Source organism: Anopheles coluzzii, chromosome X, assembly GCF_943734685.1.
Source record: "Anopheles coluzzii chromosome X, AcolN3, whole genome shotgun sequence".
NCBI lineage: Eukaryota > Metazoa > Arthropoda > Insecta > Diptera > Culicidae > Anopheles > Anopheles coluzzii.
This window is the reverse complement of record NC_064669.1, coordinates 4,474,034-4,496,293: the sequence shown is the minus strand read 5'-3', so window position 1 is coordinate 4,496,293 and position 22,260 is coordinate 4,474,034. Positions and strand designations below refer to the sequence as shown.

At 47.5% G+C, this 22,260-nt stretch overlaps 3 protein-coding genes across 15 annotated transcripts in view; 1 reads left to right on the top strand and 2 right to left on the bottom strand.

Annotated features, from left to right (window-relative positions):
• The window catches only part of LOC120959623 (serine protease HTRA2, mitochondrial), a 377,171-nt gene extending 375,626 nt beyond the window's left edge, over positions 1-1,545 (bottom strand). For 3 of the 4 annotated variants that reach the window (XR_007452673.1, XM_040383285.2, XM_049609887.1), the window contains exons 1-2: positions 1,459-1,545; positions 1,285-1,368 (exon numbers count right to left, since the gene is read on the bottom strand). The gene's annotated coding sequence lies outside the window, so the exon portion shown is untranslated. Of the gene's footprint in view, positions 1-1,284; positions 1,369-1,454 lie in introns of all 4 variants that reach the window. The other variant, XM_040383215.2, reaches the window with a different exon arrangement.
• The window catches only part of LOC120949719 (protein phosphatase 1H), a 118,891-nt gene that overhangs the window by 90,208 nt on the left and 6,423 nt on the right, over positions 1-22,260 (bottom strand). The window lies entirely within an intron of this gene.
• LOC120959796 (cyclic AMP response element-binding protein B) lies at positions 1,752-21,951 on the top strand. 10 transcript variants are annotated; one of them, XM_049609893.1, is made up of 7 exons: positions 1,754-1,940; positions 12,090-12,149; positions 12,298-14,001; positions 14,078-14,221; positions 14,334-14,502; positions 17,160-17,255; positions 18,767-21,951. In XM_049609893.1, the coding sequence occupies exons 3-7, from the start codon at positions 13,480-13,482 to the stop codon at positions 18,997-18,999; spliced, it is 1,164 nt and encodes a 387-aa protein (XP_049465850.1). In that variant the 5' UTR covers positions 1,754-1,940; positions 12,090-12,149; positions 12,298-13,479; the 3' UTR covers positions 19,000-21,951. The 10 variants fall into 10 exon arrangements, with proteins under 10 accessions (XP_049465877.1, XP_049465876.1, XP_049465875.1 ...); XM_040384252.2 differs by lacking the exon at positions 12,090-12,149 and having other exon boundaries at positions 1,753-1,940; positions 18,785-21,951; XM_040383908.2 differs by lacking the exon at positions 12,090-12,149.

Below are 22,260 nucleotides of genomic sequence, written 5' to 3'. Positions count from 1 at the left end.
AGAAGACGGTGTGTGTCCCTGGCCGAATGGGAATCGCACTACGTCCAGTCTTGTACGAGCCAACACACTTATCCATTACACTGCCGCTGTCATTCGAGTCTCGTGATGCTTGGCGGCATATAAAAGAGGCCGTGCGAAAGTCGTTCATGATATTTCTAATGGAACGAGTTGTCCTATTTGAAAAACCATTACGCGAATGCTTTTAATTCGACAGCTTGGTACGTTTTTGTTGAGAATCCAGGACTGTGTAGGAACGGGGTCAAATATTAGCCAAAATCGGTTTGGCTATCTTGGAAGCCACTTGGCAGCAGAGAGCCCTTGACAATTCATCATACACTCAAAAATGTATTATTAGTAGAGGTATATAGTACATATTCCTCCTTTAAAATTTATGAAATAATCAACAATTTTCTTGCTATTCATCCCGATTCCGATACATCATTAAAATCATAATTAAAATTTGAATCGAAAATGACTTCCAGATGACAAACTGCTGTAACGAACTGTGGGCTACTTGTCAAATCATTCTACACTACTTGACCTCATCCCTACACAGTCCTTGGTTGAGAATAAAGTTTCACCTCACTGGTTGCATGAACCAACTGTTTTACTCTTAATTTGTAGTTGGCACGCTGTTCCATACGTTTTTTTTTTCTTCGAATTTTTCAAAGACCTTTCCTGTTTTGTGATTTGTTTCGAAGCCCGAATTTACACGCACACAAACACATGCATTTTATTTAAACTGTCAACCAATGCAAGGCCCAATCACGAAGGATTGTTTCATCAAATTTACGCAACACACAGCTATGTTCCAGTTTAAACGTGTATAATTCCACAAAAGATAGTTTCCGAGATGTACCGCATATTCATTCACGAGGTTTCGACATTTTGATATGGCAGATTTTCGAGAAAATTCCAATAAAAACCAATAGAAAAAAAGCATAATGACACGAAAATCAATTATATTTTAGCTTAAGTCCGCGAAAATTAATTGCTTGAGAAATTTAACAAGAACGATTTCTTCTCGGTCTGCATTAGTAGCGTAGGAGAAAACTAGAGATACACCCGTAAAATAGTGTTTGTAGGATTGCTGTAGCTCTGCTTTGGCTTAGATTTTGAGATAATCACTCAGAGGATTGGGTTTAATAAGAAAGCTGATGAAAAGGGAACGCATTCTCAAGTATTTTAATGATTAAAAGTAAATTAAAAGAACAGTGTGTCCTAGAGCGTTCCATCAACCCAGAGCACAGAAGAGAGAAACACGAAATGGAATATTCGACTCACCGAAGGCACCATTGATGTTCCCCCCGGTCAGCGCTGTTCGAGCTCAAAAAAACCATCCACAGCTCGTGACGTGTTTCTATACGCCTAGTGATATAATGAAAGAAAGAGAAAGAAAGAGAGAGAGAGAATACTCTGTTTTCGTACCTGAAAAGATACTCTGTTTTCATTACCTACTTCGAATGTGTGTGCAAGTGCGTGTGTGTATGCCCATGTGTTGTTGGCGCAACTCGTTAGCAGGCGAAGTGCTTTTCAGTGTGTGTGTGTGTGTCGAGTGGTTTGTGCGCACGTGCGAAAACGAGACAGCCGTCGGATTGTTGGGTCGCGTTGGGCCGCCGCCGTGTACCGGTCGTCTCGCTCCGGCACGTGCCCACAGCCCGTCCTGCTCGTGCGCACCCGGGGCCCCCAGGGCCAGCAGGGCTCGGCCGCAGCGCGATGACGTTCGAGCTAACTGTCAAAAACAACGCCACAATAGTTCCGTTTCGGTGTTCGCAACGAATATGACGAATAGTCCGCTTGCTCGCAAGCGTGAACCGTCGCCGTCGCCGTCGCCGCTGTCATCGCCGTTGTTGTTATCGTCGTCGTTGTCGTCGTCGTCGTCGCTGTTGTCGTTGTTGTTGCCGTTGGTGTTGTTGCCCGTCGCCAGCAGCATTGCCGTCGTAAGCATTCCCGTTCTTTCCTTTTTTTTGTTTTTGCTCCCACCCCATGTGTTGCTGCATTGCTCCCTGCTCCCGGGCCCGTTTCTTCGCCACTGTTCGGGGTACAGGCTCTCCTGTCAAATCGCTTGACCAACAAAACACAGTTATCTTCAGCCTGGTTGAATAGTGTGATTAGTGACTTTTTTTTTTCGCTCGTCGTCAGTTCCCTTGATTCTTTCACCTGTGTGTGTGTGTGTATGTGTGTGCTTTACTGTTTCTCGTTCGCGCGCGCGTTCTTCTTCCACGATTCTTGCATCAGAGCACACCAATATTTTCGGCTCTGCACACAGACACAAACACACACACACACACATACACATCAATAAGCGCACGCGCACGTCAATACACACACAGGCACCTCTATGCTCATGCTGGATGCTTTTGGTGGTCAAGAAGATTTCTCGCTTCGTGTAAGCAAAAGCAACCAAAAAACACACACACACACACACACACTCACACACGCAGCTACTCACAGTGACACAGGAGCCGGGCCACACAGAAGGCAGAGACGGACCCCTCCAACGTTGGGTGTGTGTGTGTGTTTCGCGTTGATGGTGTGCTGCTGACCAGTGCGCTCTTCTTCTCGCTCTCGCGATTAGCACACAGGCACACGCAACGGGCAAATAAGCTGTCAAAGCCTACGCGCGCCTGTGTGTACGTGTGTGTGTGTGTGCATAGTGTCATCGAGGTGTGTTTGTACGCTGTTTCTGTGTGTTTTTTATTGTTGTTGTTGTTGTTGTTGGTGTGACGTGTGGGTGGTGTGTGTGTGTGTGTGTGTGTGAGTGTGTCACGCTCTAGGACGCACATACGACCCTCGACTCCGTTGGTCAGTGTTTCCGTCCTCTCGGGGCAGCACTTTTCCCTCCGCCGCTTACCAAGCGCGTGTACTCTATTGGGGTGTGTGTAATTCACTTCACTTTCTTCAGCAACATTCAGCCACAAACACACACACACACACGCGCGCAACTAAAAAAGGTAAAGAGACCCACAGCTACCGCCAGCAGCCCGGAACACTTTCGAGCAGTAGCGGATGGTCCGGGGATAGTAATATTGTTGTTGTTTGGTTTTGTGTGCCATCCAAAGTGTGGGTGAATGTGTGCGTGCGTGTGTGTGTGGACCGAAGGTCGAAGGACCAAAAGGAGCAAGAAGGACGGGGACACTCGGGGATACGACACACACACACACACATACAACACTACTCGAACACTTCCCGTCCAGAAGTGCGACGATGTGGTATGTGTGCGTGTGTTTTGTTATCTGGACGGGCTATCTGTTTGTTTAGTGTGTTTAACCTACGGCCCCAGCTGCGGCTGTTTTACCAGCGTATGTGTGTGTGTGTATTTGTTCTTGGTTGCAGAGTGTCAAAAAATTGGTGCCTCGTTCTGTGCCACGATAAGGATGCTTGGCGTGTTCGCATTTGGCGCGGTATGCAACGGGCTTTGGAGCCGCCTCCTTGCCCCCTCCCCCCACTCCCCCAGCTGCAGGGGGAACACCTCCGGGTGTGTTGGGTGTGTTACGCATACGCCACCTTTGGGCGCCTTTCTCGCACTTGGGGTTGGCCCGCTCGGCACGGAGAAGCTCTGAGCTCATCGATTGCCGTGTGGTAGAGAGTGTTTCTGTGTGTGTGTGTGTGTGTGTGGCCAGAAAGAAGGTGGACCCCCCCCCCACACACACACACACACGTTCGCCCAGTCGGCGGTGTGACTAATACGGCAGCAGGGAGGCTTACGCGTGCGTGCCCTTCGTACACCGTACACCGGACTAACTGCTGCTGCTTGTGTGTGCACGTGTGTGTAAAGAGTGAAGGCACATGGTGCGCGCGCGTGTGTGTATGCACACACGGCGTGACCTGTCCCGTCACGCGTACCGTGCGTGACTCCGTGAGGCTCGCAAACAACAACACAACAACACAGCACACACACACGCTCACGCATACGTAAACTGCTTTGGCAGGACTAGAGGCGCAAAGGTGCTCACACTCTTAGTGTGGTGCTCTGCTTGCGTTTGACCCAGTGAGTAAGTGTGATAAGTGATATGGTACAGAGTGTCCGCACAGGCAGGTAAAAGCTACTGTGTGTGTGTGCTTGGCGGTTCGCTCCGATAAGATAGACAGAACCAGTGTGTGTGTGTATGAGTTACAAACAAGAGTGGGCTCCGCCAGTGTCTTCAAGCCGCTAAAACCGACCATCCCGCTACTAGCAACCGGCGTACCGAAGTGCCCCGCTTCTCCACCTTCCCCGTTGCCAACAATCAATGATGTCCCCCCCCCCAGCTGGGACAGCCAGCAAATCAAACACTCGCAATCAAAGCTCGAGGAAGGAGGAAGCGGAAGGAACCTATCTGCCCAAGGGGACATTCCCCGACAGACAATGACACTTTTACGATCATCCCTCCCTCCCCATCCGGTGTGGTAGCTGTGAAAGCAGTTGCAAGGCTCAAAGTCTCTATAAACAACGCATCAAACAGTGCGAAAGGCTAACGAGAGACCCACGAAGTCCCAACGCTTCCATAATAATACAACAACAGCAAAGAGTGCAGTAGGACCTCAATATTCGCGTGTCCTGTGGAGTGTGCCGTTGTATCTGTTGTTTGGTGTTCCCATCCAGGGAAACCTCTAGCAAGGATAAACCAGGCTGCGACAGTCAATGACGGTTGTGTTGTGCCAAAAGAGGAAGATCTACTAACAGGTATATCTCCATAAGTTGCGGTGATGCCGGCATGCACAGGAATTTCCCGAGCAGCGACCGTTTAAATTGCTTAGGACCTCATGGATGCGAGGCTCTTGGTGTAAACTGTTAAGAAGAGTTGTCACCTCTTTTATTAATCCTTAATTAATGGTCTTACCACGGATTGTTTAGGGTCCTCTCCCCCTTTGAAAAGAAGTGCCAGTTGGGAATCGATTCGGTCCGGCGTTGTAGGAGCCGACGCATCTATCGAATATACCACCTAGGGCCACCGCGAGTAGAGACACGATACACGCTTATAAACGATTCATGATGTGGGTTAGAGATACTGCCCCAAACTGCTCGTAGTTGGCTTACATGATGGATTTCTTCAATGAAAACACATTATTTTTGACATTCAGAATTCGAAGTGTCTACGAATACTCGGAACTCCTGTAGTTCAGTTTAAATTTTATTTTGCTTGAACATGAGCAGCTCTTGGACGGTGTTGTGGTAGACTTGTCAAGTCGTACGACCTTGCAGAGCATGTCCCCGTTTTTTTTTAAGTTTTCAAGCTCTATATGGATATCGTCCGGTGACAATCAACGACATGGAATTGTTGACATTCCATTGAACAATCGCGTCAAAAATGCCATTTAGCACTCATTTGTCTGTGAATTCTGTGAAAGTTTTCAAGTGAATTAAATCGTCCCCGAAATTAACTTGCCCCCGGTCCATAAAGGCCGGGCTACATTGACCGTACTCCTGAGTGTAATTCCGATTTTCACTAGCGCACCTGGCGGCGGCTGGTGGAAGCTTTTTTTTGGTCATCAAGGGAATGGTCGTGCCGGATCTCAAATTTAAGTTGTTTTTTCACCGTTTTTTGATGCGAAAACGGCTGAAATACTTGCACAACATATTCATCTATCAATTACAAAGCTTTTTCAGTCCAGTTAAGGTAAAAAACATGGAAAAATAACATATTTTCTGGAGCGGCTCCAAATTGTTTGGCAAAATGCTTCGGTCAGCCGCCGCCAGGTGCGCTAGTGAAAATCGAAATTACGCTTGCGAGTACGATCAATGTAGCCCGGCCTTAAGGGTTTGTGTTGGAAAATTCTTTCAAATAAGTAAAATAAGAGCATTTCTTTTGGCATCCCCGAGCAGAAGTTTGTTGAATTGCACAATAGACGCTGCAAAACAGATCAAATCACCAACTTTTCCCCCGTTTTTGGTTGTGATGCATAATTTCATTCACTGGCTCGGGAATAAACATTTGGAGCCTAAAAATCTTGCGCCTAAAATGTAAACATTTAAAGCCGGCGTAAAGTGTCGCTCGCTGGATTTAGGTTCTTGCGATGGTGCCACAGCATCTGTAGACATTCAGACATTCGACATTCGCGTTTTCTTCAAACCATTGTAAATTACGACCGGTCACATTTTCCGCTGACACTGCTCCGCTTATACTACCCAGCCCGAATAGCTTAAAAATCTCAGCTCAAACACGTAGGTAACATCTTGTGCGCCAGGGGACCCTGTTGCCTAAATATCTCGATCTGGGGAGGGAACGGAACGTGCCTACGAGAGCGTTTGCCACTCTACCCCAAATGTTCGGCATCTCGGCACATCCGAGTGTTCGGAGGTTCCAATTACATGTTAGCCCCGCAGTGAACGCATTGACACGGTGGAGATATTTGGTAAACAATGGGTAAGCCTTTTAGGGAGCAGCAGCCTTCCAAATAGTTCTAATAATCTGTGCTGGTTGCAAACCATCACCAAGTCTGCAGCGAAGTTGCAGCGAATGTTTATTTATCCCGTTCCCTTGTCCCTAAACAGCAAGCAAGCATGGGATAAATATTCCAACCGTAGGCTGTGTGTATGGTGACACCTGCCGATTTTCGATACGACGACGCGCAAATGCCGCCAACTGTTGCGTTTGTCCCTGCAGGCAGAGCGTCAACTTCGAACGGGGATAACTCCAGATAACTTTCCCAGTTTTTGTACATATCAATCAACGGGGTGCTTATGCTCAACATCTTCCCCTGCTGTGCCGTATTCCCGTCGTGTTTCTTTCTTTCTTTCTACTGCTCAAAATGACGTCATCTCACCGAACGGAGGGTGGAATGTTACGGTTCGGCAGTGCTGGACAAAGCAGCAAGACACCGGCAGCAAGCAGCGCGGAGCATGGTGCTTAGTCCAAATAATAACTAGAGTGCTCTGATGGGGCTGCTGCTTGCACAACTGCATCATCACTATTCCTGGTCATCACTGAAGGGATGACGCATACTGGCCGGGAAGTGGTTTTGGCTTCTTCGTGGGATTGCAAGCGTGCTATTAATTATCCCGCCGAGCGGGTGGGGCAGCGCTGACAGGACTCGATAACTTCAGCCCTTGCCGGTGGTATCGTCGTATTGAAATGGCCATTCTGGGGCATTGGACTGTGATAGCTTCACCTATTCGGCATGCTTTGGGGGCGAAAGAACGACCAAGTATGGTTTAGAGTTTAGGTAGGCAGGCACGCTTCACGGAGAAGAAGGCCATAAACGATATACGCTGCTGTCGCTTTGGATTATCATATCTTGATCAAAGCAAACTGTAAGGGGTCTTATTATGTTAATGTTTCAAAATACAGCTAATGTTAAAATTACAATCATAGACTGCTTGTAGCACGATGAACCTGGAGTATGGTGTTGGTGGGAATGCAAACAAAAACAAAAAAACAAAAAACAAATCAAACTAGCTGCTCCAGCCTGCCATATGGACTGACACAGATTCGCGTTTGGATTTTTGTGTGTCGAAGGTGATTTCGTACACTTTTGCGCCCAAAATTGCTGTGCTGAATTTATCTCTCTGTCTCTCTCTCTCTCTCTCTCTTTATATGATCTCTCTTTCTCGCAATTTCGCAAATCAGCTTACCGGGCACACTCACACAAGATTTTTCTCGACATCTCGACCTTCCCGTTTCCCCCTACCAAAGTGGAAAATTTTGGTCTTACGCATCAGTTTTCTCGCATTGATTGGTGCGTTCGAGCAGGGTTGGAATTTGCGCCCCACAACCTCCCCACCCATGTGTGCTTGCTCGCAACACCTTCACCTTCATCGAGCGCACGAACACGACGAAACCCGGGTTGCGTACGCTAATAGACGCGAGCAAAACGAAAAGAAACCCCCCCCCCCCTCTTCCCTCCTCCCCCCTCCCCCCTCGAATGCTTGGACAAACAGTCTCGCCCTCCCCCCCCCCCCTCCCTTCGGACAAGCTATATCCCGAGCGCTGCCAAGATTATCTTTCATCTCGTCTTGATAATCACGTCGGTGTGTTCGGTCGGTCGATGCGGATGACGTGACACGGTCCGTTTTTATTTTTCGCCATCGCCAATGTATATATATACATACATACATACATGCATGTGGCTGCTATCGCGCTCGCCGTGTCGGGTCGGGTCCCACTCGTAGAATGTTGCTGTTGCTACGTCAGCGGCCCCAGCGACGCAGCGAAGCACGGTTGCTTACGTACGGTTGTGAGAGGTTATGTATAAACAAACAGCCCCAGTACACGCAAACATCTACACAGACACACACACATACACACAGACAGTAGAAGGCGCAACAGTGTCGGACAATTTTCTTTCGGCTTCGAACGTTGCGCGGAACGGGGAGGCTCTTCGTCGCTTGGCTCAGCTATTGATTCTTCTATTTGATCAATTTTTGGGGAACGAACCTGCTTACGCTCATTTTACATGTTGAGTCATGTTGGCCAGGATTGTAATGCAAATGAGCGTATTTTCTCCCCCTTTTTCTTTCTCTCTCTCTCTCTCTCTCTCTCTCTCTTTCTCTCTCAAGCAACTCTTCCACAGCATGCCCAGCCCCAGGGTCAGCTGCTCGTAGCAGAAGCTGTTTAATTATACAGCAGCAGGGCGGATGACTAACTGGCTGAGAGAAAGTGCAGATGATGATTTTGCTCGCCCCCAATCCCCTTCCGAATGTCCTTGAAGGCCGGGGCACGCTTACCACACCCTGCTCCTCTCCTCCTCTTTCCCTCTTCTGCTCGAACAGAGACAGATAGTGGAGGGTACCAAGGAGGGGTGTCAGCCTTGAAAACATATGGGATCAACGCCATACACACGCACAGCGCACGCCACCACCAAGCAAGAGCTGATGTTAGTCACACATACAAACATAGAGACAGAGAGAGAGAGAGAAAGAGAGAGACAGATACACGGTGAACTCAGAAGAAAGCAGCACTGCTTCACAAGACCATTTTGCACAAGACGAGCAAAAGTTTTCCCCCTTTCTTTCTTTTCCGCTTGGTGTCCCGGGTGCTCCTGCCTCACTGCTCCCGCTTTACAAGCTGGAGCGTTTTCTAATGTTTTGTTTTTGTATGAGTCACTAAGTACGGCTTGTAACTCTGGTGTGTGTGTGTGTGTGCGTGCCGTGGTGTGTAGCATACTTTTCGGGATTTTTGGTAGAATAGCGCAGGACAACGGCATCACACGCCCTGACGGGTCTGTGGGTGGGGTTTGAAAAGGTTGGTTCCGTTTTTTTTTTTTTGAGTTCGACTAGTCGGAGTAGCTCAGAGCAAGGCTCTACGCGGCACCGTCACCTGAAAGGGGGAACAAAATCGAGAGCTCCGCTGTGTTGATGAGAGGTGACCGTGAATCGATGCGAACGATTAGCATATACAGCGGAAGAGACTACTCGCGCAGACTGTGGCGTATCAACAGTTTGGGACGGTAGAATGGAACGGTAAAACAAATCCGCTGACGAAGCAGCGAAGGCTGTGTGAGATTTTGATCAGGCCGATTTTAGACACTATTGCTCCAACCAATCAGGTGTGTAAAGGTTTCGGGTTTGGAGCATGGACCTCGAGAGTAGGCACTGGCTGTTGGGATCTCAGTTTTGTATACATTGTCGGAAGGATCTTGTATGGAGGATTGAATTCTTCCACCTTCGAGTGGCAAGAAGGTTCTAGAAGACGGGAAGACACAAAAATACGCAACGATGCTCTAAGTCAGCGTGGCTTCACAATTTAGCGCCAGCACGCTTCGCGCTAAGGTGTAAATTAACTCTTGCGGATCGTACCGTGTGCTTGCTAACTTGCCTGTCCTGTCCCACCAGCCGGTATCTTTCTCGTTCATTCATTGGAATCGCACACACACACACACTCACGCGTTAGGTTGCAATTAGTTGGAATCGGTCCAGAAAATGCACCGCTCAGTGAAACCCCATCTTAGGCCATGGAAACTTATTTATAATCATTGTATCCTCACCCCTCCCCCCCCATGTCATACAATGGAATGTTGACGGTGTAATGCGCCCATATGTGCGGAAATTCTTCTAACAGCGCGTTGTGGTTCTGGGACCAAATAGTGGGCAGGACCAAATTCCAATCAAGTGCACTGTTGGCTAGTAGTAGCGCGCGAGGCATCGCCGGACATCAATGTTTCCCCTGTCTTATTCCTCGCACTATGTCCAGAGAGGTCAAATTGCCGCCCTCGAGGTCTTTCGAGGTGCGGACTGCGAAATGAGTTTGACATCGCTAATCTCTTGTTGTACCTGGACGCAGCTTGGTTCGGACGTAATCGCTAATGAGTCCCATATATCGCCCATGCTCCCCGAGAGCGGCTCCGTAGCCCCAACGGTTACGGCCTGTGGGACTGTGTCACGCAACCTTTGGTGGAATAATTTACTTCCAGCGCCCCCGAAAGCTCTTGTGCCCTTTCGCCCCCAAGCAACACGCGGGAGCATTAGTTGCAGGGTGGGATGGGGCTGGAGTACACGCCATCTCCAATTTAATGCCATGACCTTTTAATCTCATCGCTCGAAAGGTCTCACAGATGGGCAGGCATCTTGAAGCTCCAAAACAAGCATAGCACACTTGAAGGACACCGTCACACACACACACACACACACTCACTCGGGGGTCGGTGGGATGTTTTGTTTGCTTTCAAGGTTGGGATAGTTTTCCCACCCAACTCCAACCAGTCCAGGGGCATTGGACTCATCTGGCATTCTGCGCACTTTCCAACCACCACACAATATCAGTCCCCAAAATTCTGTACACAAAATCCTCACACAATGACATTCTGCTCCAGTAAAGATGTTTATTTAATAAGTTTCTGTCATTCTTGGAGTTGAGTTTGAGCGGGTGTGTTGCCAATTGTAGGCGCCGATAACCCGCCAGCGGGAGATGGGTTCCCTCAAGGTCAACACCCAGTGATACGGATAACTTTGTCGAGAGTGCATCATTCCTATCAGCCGTGCCTAGAGAACTGCCTTTCTCTCTCCTTTTCTATATCTCTTATATGACGAGAGTTTCGAGTGCAAATCGCGTCTAGGATCTGTTGTCTGAGTCTGTTTTATTACAAGAAGAGTATGCTCTAGTTATCCTGTATTTGGGACCAAAGAATAGAACCAAGAGCAACACGTACATCGAAGTAGTTGTATTTCTCTACTGTAGTTGATGAGTCGTAAGCTAGAATATGCAAACTAACATATTTTTGAAGTATGTATTAGTTCTATTCCCACAGTCGGTAACGCGATACATTCCACGCGCTCCAAGTTCCAGAATTGCCACGAATCTTCATGAATTTGCATATCACACTGCTGTCGGCGTGAATCGATGCTGGAATCGATTCCGATTCCGGAGCCGATTCCGGAGCCGATTTCGGAGCCGATTCCGGAGTCGATTCCGGAGTCGATTCCGGAGCCGATTCCGGAGTCGATCCCGGAGCCGATTCCGGAGCCGATTCCGGAGAAGATTCTCGAGCCGATTCCGGAGCCGATACCGAAGTTGGCTCCGGAGCTGATTCCGCAGTTGGCTCCGGAGCCGATTCCGGTGTTGACTCCGGAGCGAAATCAGTCCGGGAATCTCCATGAGAATGGATCTTTTACAAGTAAATTTGGATTTTTGCGGTTATCAATAAGTAGTATGATTGGACCCAAACGCCTTTTTTTATGGCGATGCCGAAACTGACTCCGTTTGGTAGCCGATTTTAATTTATGAGCCATTTTCGATTCGAGAGCCGACTTCGATTTCGAAACCGATTCCGGAGTCGATTCCGAAGTCGATTCCGGAACCGACTCCGATTCCGGAGTCGATTCCGGAACCGATTCCTATTCCGGAGCCGATTCCGAAGTTGATTCCGGAACCAATTCCTATTCCGGAGCCGATTCCGGAGTCGATTCCGGAACCAATTCCGGAATCATCTCTGGAGCCGATTCCGGAGTCGATTCCGATTCCGGAGCCGATTCCGGAAACTGATTCCGGACCTACTATCCGGAATCGATTCCAGAAAACTGCGGAGCTAGCCGGAATCGATTCCGACAAAAACTTCATTTTTCCCATCACTAGTATCAACCCCAACTCAACACCTTAATTTGCTGCCCGTCACCACTTTCGGTGCTTTCTTTCGTCTTTTTCATTCACTTTTCATTCCATCAACGATCAAAGTGTCTATCGAAACCAGGATTGGTCGCCAACGGGTTGGATTCTAACTACGTAGTGAAGTTTGTAAGCATCAGCACATTTTCCCACCCAAAACCAAAACGCTTCCAATGGTCGTGTCGCCCCTACGCGTGTCCTGCGAAATAAATAAACACCACGCTGCCATCTATTCTAATCTATGCATTTTTTTTCTTTGATTGCTATTACTTTCTAGCCCTTGGCAGTCGGCCGAAATGCTCACTAAGAGCCGATGAAACCATCGACGGTGGCACAGTAATGCAACAGCACCAGCAGCACCAGCAGCAGAAGCAGCAGCAGCAGCAGCAGCAGCGCGCTACGATCAGGACGCACCAGCAGCAGGATCATCCGGGACATGTGCCGCTGTGTATCGTGCACGGGCGCACCGTTGTGTAGTGTGTAGATGTGACCGTGCAAACCCGAACTGGAGTGTTGGTAGGCGAGTCGCGCCACACGCGGGTGCCTTGCCGTGCAGTGACAGTGCAGTCGCCCGAGTCCTTGCGCGGGCCAGTTTTGGTTTTGTTTGATTTTATTTTTTTTTTATTATTTTGTTGCGCCTCGGCCTTTGCTCGGTCCGCTCTGTAGCATTGTCGGCGGTGGTGAGACCATTCTCGGAAACGCGCGGAGCAGACGCAGCGTCACGAAGGGAAAAACGCTCGACGGCGTCCCATGATTTGCGTGCATCGCTAGAAAAAAAAAACGGTTTCCGTCCTGCCGGTGTCCGGTCCGGGTCCGGCCATGCTCTAGAGGTGTATTTTGTGCGAAGGTGTCTGTGTCTGTGTGTGTGTGTGTTTATTCAAACGGCAAAGAAGAAGAAGAAGAAGAAACCATGTAGCCCCCCGAACTGAGCGTCTCCAGTCTGGTCAGGTGAATAATAGAAAAAAAAAACGCAAAAACAAACAGTGTGTAAAACGGGCGGTACTTAAGAGCAGTGCGAATCTAGGTGAGCCAGGTGCGTCTCCACCTCGTCCTCCGTGGTGCTTGCGCCTAGGAGTGCATAGGGATAAATTTAAACAAAAAAAAAACATTGTTTGCCCTTCCGTGAGCCGGTGTAAGACATTGAAAGCCTTTTACTGGCCCAATTTTATTATTTTGCTAAATTTGATTTACCACTGTAGTTAGAGAAAAGTACGCACTAGCAACTAAACCTAAGCTAATCGAGAGCAACTCGTGTGTGTGTCTGCGTGTGCGCGCGCGTACTTGGTGCGAAAGTGAAAAAAGCGGCCTTTGCAACGGGGAAAGGGTAAGGGGGGTTTAACGCATTGCCGCACACCAGCCAGCCAGCCCGCGACCGGGAAAGCTTGGAGTGCGCGCACGAACCACCGCCGGTACCGGCACGGTGACGCCCCGGGGGGAGGCGCAACGCAGCGGGCGGATTATGGACAGTAGTATGGTCGAGGAGAACGGTTCCTCGGCGATAGGCGATCCGCTCGGTGGTGGTACCGGTCCGAACGCAACCGGTTCGACGGTCGGTGAGGCGGTGGTAACCGTCGGCGGTGGCGGTGGTGGTGGTGGTGGTCGTGGCCCCCCATCCGGTGTAGGAACGCAGCACCAAAGCGAGCTAATCAGTACCTCCAACAACGGCAGCGCCGACAGCAGCACGGCAGTAACGGTGGCAGCCTCTACCGGTGAAGGTGGTGGAGGGGGCGGAGGAGGAGGAGGAGGAGGTGGTGGTGGAGGAGGTGGAGGAGGAGGCGGTGTGAAGGGAGTGACGGGCTTGGTAGCGGGCAGTGCACCGGGCGGCCTGGGAGCGCTCGGGTCCGGGTCGGCCAACAACAGCTCGGTACCGGTCGGTGGTGCGGCCGGTCCGGAGGTAACGCTAGTGCCGGCGGCGGCCGCCGCAGTCACCGCGTCCGGTACCAACATCGTCCAGCTGCTGTCGACCCAATCGCCCGGCCAGGTAAGCTAGCAACGTTGTCGGCTGCGGTTTTCTTGTTTTTTTTTTTGGTCGTAACGCTCTCCATTCCTCCTTTCAGGCGCAGTCCGTCATACAGCAGAACCAGCAGTCGGTCATACAGACGGCAACAGGGAACGTGCCGCTCGCGCGCAGCGTACTATTAGTGTGTAACAAACCAAACTCCGTGATCCACACGACGACGGGCAATTTGCAAACCATACACGTAAGCTGCGCTCTTGCGCACGATCGTACAGCAGCGCCAGACGGACCGGCGGTGGTAATGGACATGTTTCTTCTGCATCTTTTTGTTTTGTTTTTCATGATTGTCCCGGAAGATCAAACCCGAACCGCACATCGTCACCGGTTCCGGCAGCATTATGACCGACACCAACAGCGACGACACGCTGTCGGACGAGGAGGCGTCCCCGAAGAAGCGGAGGGACCTGCTGACCCGGCGCCCATCCTATCGTAAGATATTGAGCGATCTCGGCGGAGCGGAAATCGGTACGTTCGGGCGTTCGTTCGCCTAGTGGACCTCCCCCCCCCCCCCAACCCCCCCGACCACGCACCCAACTCACGTGGTTGGTCGAGTGCCTTCGTCTGTTCCCACGCGCGTTCCGCCCAACTTCCCTAAGAGGGTCGGCTCCTGTTTTCTCCCTTTTTTTTGTTTGCTGTCGAGCTGCCGACGGTATGAGGCGTGTAGAACGAATGTCTCTCTGCCTGTGTGATTGAGCCTCGAGGACATGGTGGGGGGGTTTCTTTTTTACTCCAAACCCCTTCCCCGACGCAAAAGGTCAACCGGAAAGGGGCCAGCCCCACCGCAACGCGCGGGGGATTGCAACTTAACAAATCTGTTCCAATGTTTTCGTTTCTTAAATTTCCACAAAACCACCAACAAAACGGAGCTTGCATTCACTAATCAGCAAAAATCCCAACCAGACCCCGTTTTCACCTTTTTCTACTGTTATATTCATCTTTCTTTTAAGAGCACGATTGGCGGAAAACTGCGTCGATCGAAAAGAATTCTCATTTCTTATTAGAATCCTTGTAGTTTTTTTTTTTTTAGGTTAGAGTTTTTGGGTTTTGTTTTTTCCAGTTTTAATCGTTTATTTCAAATCTTGCAATCCATTGCGTTCGTTCTGTTTTATTTAACAACTCCTGTTTAGCTTATATTCTTTAGTACTTTCCTATCCCATCACTATCCTTTCAAGTCTCGTTGTTTTGTTTGAATTTATTTTTAAAATTAGTCTACCATTCTAATCTCTCACGAGGAGGTTCTGTCTGTGAACAGTATTCCTGTATTTTTTTTTTTTTTTTGGTTTTGTTAATTAGCGTTACGCATGGTTCCATCTTTACACTTTTCGTTTCTCTTTTTCATTGCTTTGCTGCGAGCTAATTAGACTAATTAAGTGTAGAACTAGTCATTGGGGGCAAGGGAGCTGTCTCGGCACGGAACTAGTTGTGTGTGCTTTTTTTTTGTTTGTTTGTTATGATACATGATGTCGATTCGGAAGCTCACGTGCTCGCTCTCTTTCACACTTTTTTCTCTCTTCAAAACCATTAGCCAGTTTCCCGGTAGCTTAGATAGCGCTTGTGGATTTTTTGTTTTTTTCGTTTTCTGTATTTACCCAAATTAGCCGGATTACTACGGCTCTCCGTTCACTTCAGAAATGTAATTCGATTTTGACTCTAGACCTATCCGTTCGTAGGGGGAATGCATTAGTTGTAATGGTAGCATTGTTTTACTCCTCACACACACACACGTGTTGAACTATTGCAGACGTAGACCATCGATTTTGGGTAGATCCATTTGTCCACTTCATCTCACCTATATCAAACCACCACCTCTCCTAGTCACCCGTGGACGATCCTGACCAATACCAAAACCTTTTTAACATTACATCAAACTTAACCTAGCTACTTATTTGGACGTGTAAGACATCCTGCGAGTAAAACAGAGTAAAAAAAGGAGTATTTAGACCATAAAAACCATTTTCTGACCATCCCCAACTGATGTGCCAAATTTCGCAAACAAAAACATTCAAAATCTTCCTCCCTAGTAGTGTTCAGTTTCATGAATCTTTCATTGAAATTTATTCATATGAATGTTCAGTGATGAGTGATTCGAATCTCGAATCGACTCTTCAATTATTAATGATTTTCTTAAGATTCATGAATCTCCAAGGATTCCAGGGAATCTCCTGAGTGGCATGGCCACGTAGGTTGTAACGCCAAGAAGAGAAATAATGGGAAGCTCAAGCTCTATAAATCTTTGGAGATGTATGAATCCCTTGAGATTCCGGAATCCTTAGATAATCATGAATGTTTAGAGATTCATGAATCTTTGGATATTCATGAATCTTTGAGAGATATATGAATCTTTGAAATTGATAAATCTTTCGAGATTCATGAATCTTTCGAAATTCACGAATCTTTAGATATTCACGTGTCTTCGGAGATTCATGAATCTCTTTGGAGATTACCTTTGAATCTTTCGAGACTCATGAGTCTTTCGAGATTCCCGAATCTTTACATATTCACGAGTCTTTGGAGATTCACGAATCTCTTTGGAGATGACCTTTGAATCTTTCGAAATTCATGAGTCTTTCGAGATTCACGAATCTTTAGATATTCACGAATCTTTGGAGATTCATAAATCTCTTTGGAGATGACCTTTGAATCTTTCGAGATTCATGAGTCTTTCGAGATTCACGAATCTTTAGATATTCACGAATCTTTGGAGATTCATGAATCTCTTTAAATATGACATTTGAACCTTTAAAGATTCACGATTCTTTCGAGATTCACGAACCATTGAAGATTCATGAATCTTTGGATATTCATAAATCTTTGAAATTCAAGAATATTTAGAGATTCATATCTTTGGAGATAAATGAATCTTTGCATCCGAGATTCAGATTCATTAAATTATTTCAAAGATTCATTCAGATTCATGAATCAGATTTACCTAACACTACTCCCAACCCCCTTCTTCCGCTTGCTACCTTCATCCATCCGTTTGTTCTCGAACTGGACGAAATCAATTTGCGCAAACACCGAAAACTGACCAAAATTGCAATACTACCAACCGACCAGTGTCAACTGTGCGATACATAAATATATATAAATATATATACTACCCCCTCCCCCCACTACCACAGCCAACACAACGAGCGATGGTTCCGGCCTGCACACGATAGCGGCACCTGGTGGTGGTGTGGTGCAATATTCCCAGCCGGAGGGCATTTACGTACCTCGTAAGTATACGACCGTGCCTCCAACCGTACCCTTTCTCCATTCTCCCACCGCCTTTCCCGCGCCCGTCAAACTTTAGCTCCAAAATTCCAAACCACCCTATCCCTGTTTCCTTCTAGACCTGTGTGTGTGTATGTGTAATCACTAGGAATAGTGCTGCAAGTTTTTACTTTTTTTTCTGTTTCGTTCTTTCTCGTATCGTAGTTTTGTCTCGTAGTAATGTTAATGCGTAATGGTGTAATATTTGATTTACACTTTTTTTTAGTAATGCCTGTTACTCAGTAGCCGTTTGTTTTTATCTTCCTTATGGCCGTCTTCCTCAGCCTGAGGTTACAGTAATTTTGTTCTGCGTTACTTTAGCAGCTAGCGTATGGCGAGATGCTTCCTGAACTAATGTAAACTTACACCTCTTCTTACTACACCCTAGCCAACAGAGTCCTTAGAACTGACGTTTGGAATAGTAAAAATTGCATGCCTTAAACTCTCTTCCCTCCTACCCCCCCTGCATCCGCTTCCTCCTCCTACTACTGCATCCCGATTGCGAAAGGCTTCTGGTCTTGCACAGCAGCCAGCGGATGATAGTGTTACTCGCCAGTAGTGCGTGTTTGTATAATGATGAGTTTTCTTTTCTTCTTTCTCTCTTTTTTTTCTCTTTTGTTTTTTTTTCTTTTGCTCCATTTTTTATTTTGGAATTTCATTTTCCCACACACGCTCGTTCTTCTTGCATTGTCTCCATTGTCTTCCCCTCATTTCGCACTATCGCACTCCGCAACTGTCACAACGGTTGCTACTACGGCGCCTACTACTAACCGCTAACTACTAACGAACCTGCGTGTCGTCCGGTGTTGCCGTGTTTCGCAAACACCCGCTCATTTGCTTTGCGCCTCCATCCACCATCTTTGTACCGTAACAAAACATCATCTCTCGCCACCCACTCTTCGCTCCTCTTCGTTCGAACCCCCCCCCCCCCTCCCCCGCTCCAAAAAACACTCGGACCCAAAACAAACTGGCTCGTCCGCTTCATCCTGCGCCATCTCATATGTGTATACGTGTTCCGCAAACCTCCTCATACACCCATACACCGCTGCGTCTGTGCTACGCGCCGTAACGCCGCGTTACGCCGTCCGGCGATACCGGAACCGCTCCACCGATGAACGTCTCCGCATAATAATATAATACTTGCATCTAAATGTGTTGTCCCACCTGCCATCCTGCTTCCCTCCACCCTTCAAACCCCCCCCCCCCCTGGCCGACCGGCCCTTCTATCACGGTCGTGATACACCCATCCAACCATACATCCATAACACCCCCATATCATGTTCGTCATGCATCGTTACTAACACGTGCAACGTCCTCATCCTGGAAAACAAAACAAAACAAAACAAAATTCATTCACACACAAAATCCCCACTCCTTCCCCTTGCACCAAAAACCTCTCCTCATCAACGCGCGCACACTTTTCTTCCGGAAAACACATCCACACACACACACACACATACACCCATCTGAGCAGATATTTTTCCCAACACAGTCATGGGCGGCAACGTGCAGCTGGAGGATCAGTCGCGCAAGCGCGAGATGCGGTTGCAGAAAAACCGGGAAGCGGCCCGGGAGTGCCGCCGGAAGAAGAAGGAGTACATCAAGTGCCTAGAGAACCGGGTGGCGGTGCTGGAGAACCAAAACAAGGCCCTGATCGAGGAGCTCAAGTCGCTGAAGGAGCTGTACTGTCAGCAGAAGAGCGACTAGAGAACGGCAGCAGCAGCAGCAGCAGCAGCAACAGGCGGTTAAACCACATACGAAACCACGGATCGCGATGCGCGCGTCACCGGAGGGAAGGGAAAAAGGGGGAGGGGGGGGGAGAAAGCAACTAGCAAAACCAGTACCAACTTCTCCCCACTCCCCAGTGTGCTGCTTTTGGGCCAACCGTGCCAGCTCTACCGCAAGGTGAGCTGTAAACGTTCATCAAGCGGCGATCGTGTAACGTTGCAGGCGAGCGGTAGTAACGCATAACGGATGAGCCGAGCCGAGGCGAAGATTTCAACAGCCGATAACAGCGCCTAGTGTGCACACCACATGTATCGGGCGCAGGAATTAGGGAAATCGTTTTTTTTTCTTTTTCTTTTTTTTTTGTTTGGTGGGTACTCACCTCATGTATTATATTTTCGGCTCGTTTTCGAAAACAAAAGAGCTTCCCTCTGCCGAGAGGGGAAGCTACCGTAATGTAGATATTGTGTAGCGGTAAGCGGGCACTACAGTTTCTTGGTCTACATTTTTGACTGTCACACACTCACACACATACACACTATAGGTCTATCACGCTGTATACTCCCTTTCTAACGCAAACCAGGGAAGAGCTGCGTAACGCGTAACGTAATTGTGCTCGTAACGCGCGTTACGCAGAGCCACACATACACACCTGTTGTTAGGGGCTCGTTTCTACTTACGGAAACGACAACTCACACCCACACACACACACACCCACCATCGCCTTTTGTTGGCTGGGATATTTGCTTACGTTTTGCCCTAGGGCTCTCGGAGCTGCCTGCCAAGTTACATAGTTGGTTTTTTTTGTATGTGTGTGTGTGTGTTTCTCGCTTTGTTATGCCATCTTACATAGAAGACAGATAGAGAGAGAGAGAGCGAGATTGCGATTGGTATTGTGACAATAGTATGTTTGTATTTTCTACTTTTCAATTTTACTTTTGCAAATATTAGTAAACTAACGAAACCAAACACACGCGCGTTTACACACATACACACATGAAGAATAGTATATACTTACAAAATCGGATACAAAACGACGACCATAGTGCCATTCTGGCGGTAGGTAAAATGCTCTCAAACAAACAGAAAAAAAGGAACTACTTTTGCAAACAAAAACACACACACACACACACACACACACACACACACACACACACACACACACACACACACACACACACACACACTGCTATTTGGCGTAACGTCCTTGCTACGGGGGTGCCGGTCCATTCTAGGCTTGAACCCATGACGGGCATCTTATTGAGTCGCTCGAGTTAAATGGCTGTACTACGGGACCGCCCCCATATGATTTGAATTGCTACAAGCAAAACAAAAACAAAAACAAAAACGAAACTAAGCAAAGCATAATACAAACCTTGCGTTGTAACGGTTGTACACAAACAAACGTCCTTAAAGGATGTAACACCTATAATAAACCCGCTCCAACGAAAAACAACCACACACACACCTTCGCATGCGTTACATGATAACGGCAACAAAAGGTACCAAAAAAAAAACAGGAATTTGAAGCTGCGTATTTCGTAACGGCCGTCAACAAGCGTGGAAATTGTGGAATTGAACGTTGAGTTCTGTTCGTTAGATGCTTCGCTCGCAGCAGACCCGATGTGTGTGCGTGCGTGTGTGTGTGTGTGTGTGTGTGTGTGGGTAGCCTGTCGTTTCCACTCGCCGAGCCCGAGAGTGTTGTGTAGCAGTGTACTTGTCTATTTGTTTCTGTGCGTTGCTGTGTAGCGTTATGCAAAAGGAATGCCCCTGTACAGGGGGGCGAACAAGCGTTACGCGTGGGTACGGTGAGAGCATCTCAAAGAGAGAAAGAGAGCATGGCGAGGCGCAAGAAAGGAGAGATAGTAGAGGAGTTATTTTTAACGAAAACAAAAACAAAACAAACAAACAAACAAACAAAAATACAAAAACCGTTTAACTAAGAAGTATATTATGTATTAAATGCTGTGCAACGCCGCATGTTATGCTGTTTTCTGTGTAAAAAGTGCGCCAATCGTTTGTTTGTAAGCCTCTCAAATTTACAAACGTTACTTTATCCCTCCCACCACTTCATGGCCCATTCAAGCGTTGTTTTCTCTGCTCTAAAATCTAAAAATGGTGCTGCCCTTCTCAAACAAACGAAAACAAATAGTGTCACACCGGTGAGCGGTGAAGCCAGCAAACAAACCTACCGTACAGTAATGCGTGGGAAAATGGGAAAATATGCAGGAAGAGAATTGCCGTTTATTTCAACAACAAAAAAAAAAACAAAACAAAACTCCCCGAGCCTGGGTGCGCGAGAGAGCCATAGGCGGTATGCTGCGTGTGGTGTGAGGCAAGACGTGTCCGTCATCCAAATCGGGCTTAATTCGTTAGTGATCAAGTTTTAGCGTTACGTATTTTTTTTTTTTTGGCTAGTTGTTGCTTACCATATTAGTCTGTAATGAAAAGAAGAAGAAGAAAAAACAATCTTATTTCCCACAACGGGGTAGGCGTGTTAGTTATATTAAACTTATTATTTCGTTTAATTACGTTTAATGCAGAGCCCGGTTTGGTGGGCGGTTTTCGCGGTACCGTATAACGTTAAATATATGTATAGCGTTAGGATTTGTTTTCGTCCGCCCTGTGCATATATGCCTGCTCCCATACCAATGCCCATCGTCCGACACAACGCAAGTGCAAGCGCAAGCCTACAGTTGATTGTGAAAATGTTACATAAAATCCCGCAACAAAAACAAAAAAAACAAACAAACAAACAAAGTTTTGGTTTGCTCTCCCATTTTCGGTAGCGTTTTTCTTTTTTTCATTTCGGCAGGGACATGGGAAATGCAAAACAAAAAGGAAACAAAAGCCCGGAGCGAGGATTTTTCTTTTAAAAGGAAGTAGAATAAAGCTGACATTACAATATATACAACTGGTCCAACATTATTCGTGGAAATGAAAAGAAAAAAAAAGAGCACCGGACGTTAAGTTATCATGCAAGCGTTGAAAGAATTTGCAACATCAACGAGAAACACCACAAGGTGTGAAGGAGGAGGTAAAAGTGTCGAATTTGATTTGAAACAACAACAAACAAAGAAACACACACAAAAAGTGATTGAAAACGAATGGAACCAAACTGGCTTGATTGAACGTAAAATCAAAACAAACAAAAGCATGAAACAAGACAAAACGAAACAAACAAGTCGTGCGCACGTGCACGCTAGAACGAGAGAAGAAGAAACCCCGTGAAAGGGTCACAAA

Coding starts and splice junctions, on each gene's coding strand:
- LOC120959796 (XM_040383908.2), top strand. CDS start 13,480: ATGGACAGTAGTATGGTCGAGGAGAACGGTTCCTCGGCGATAGGCGAT. Junction 14,503..17,159: donor TCTCGGCGGAGCGGAAATCG/GTACGTTCGGGC, acceptor CCACTACCACAG/CCAACACAACGAGCGATGGT. Junction 17,256..18,766: donor GGAGGGCATTTACGTACCTC/GTAAGTATACGA, acceptor CCATCTGAGCAG/ATATTTTTCCCAACACAGTC.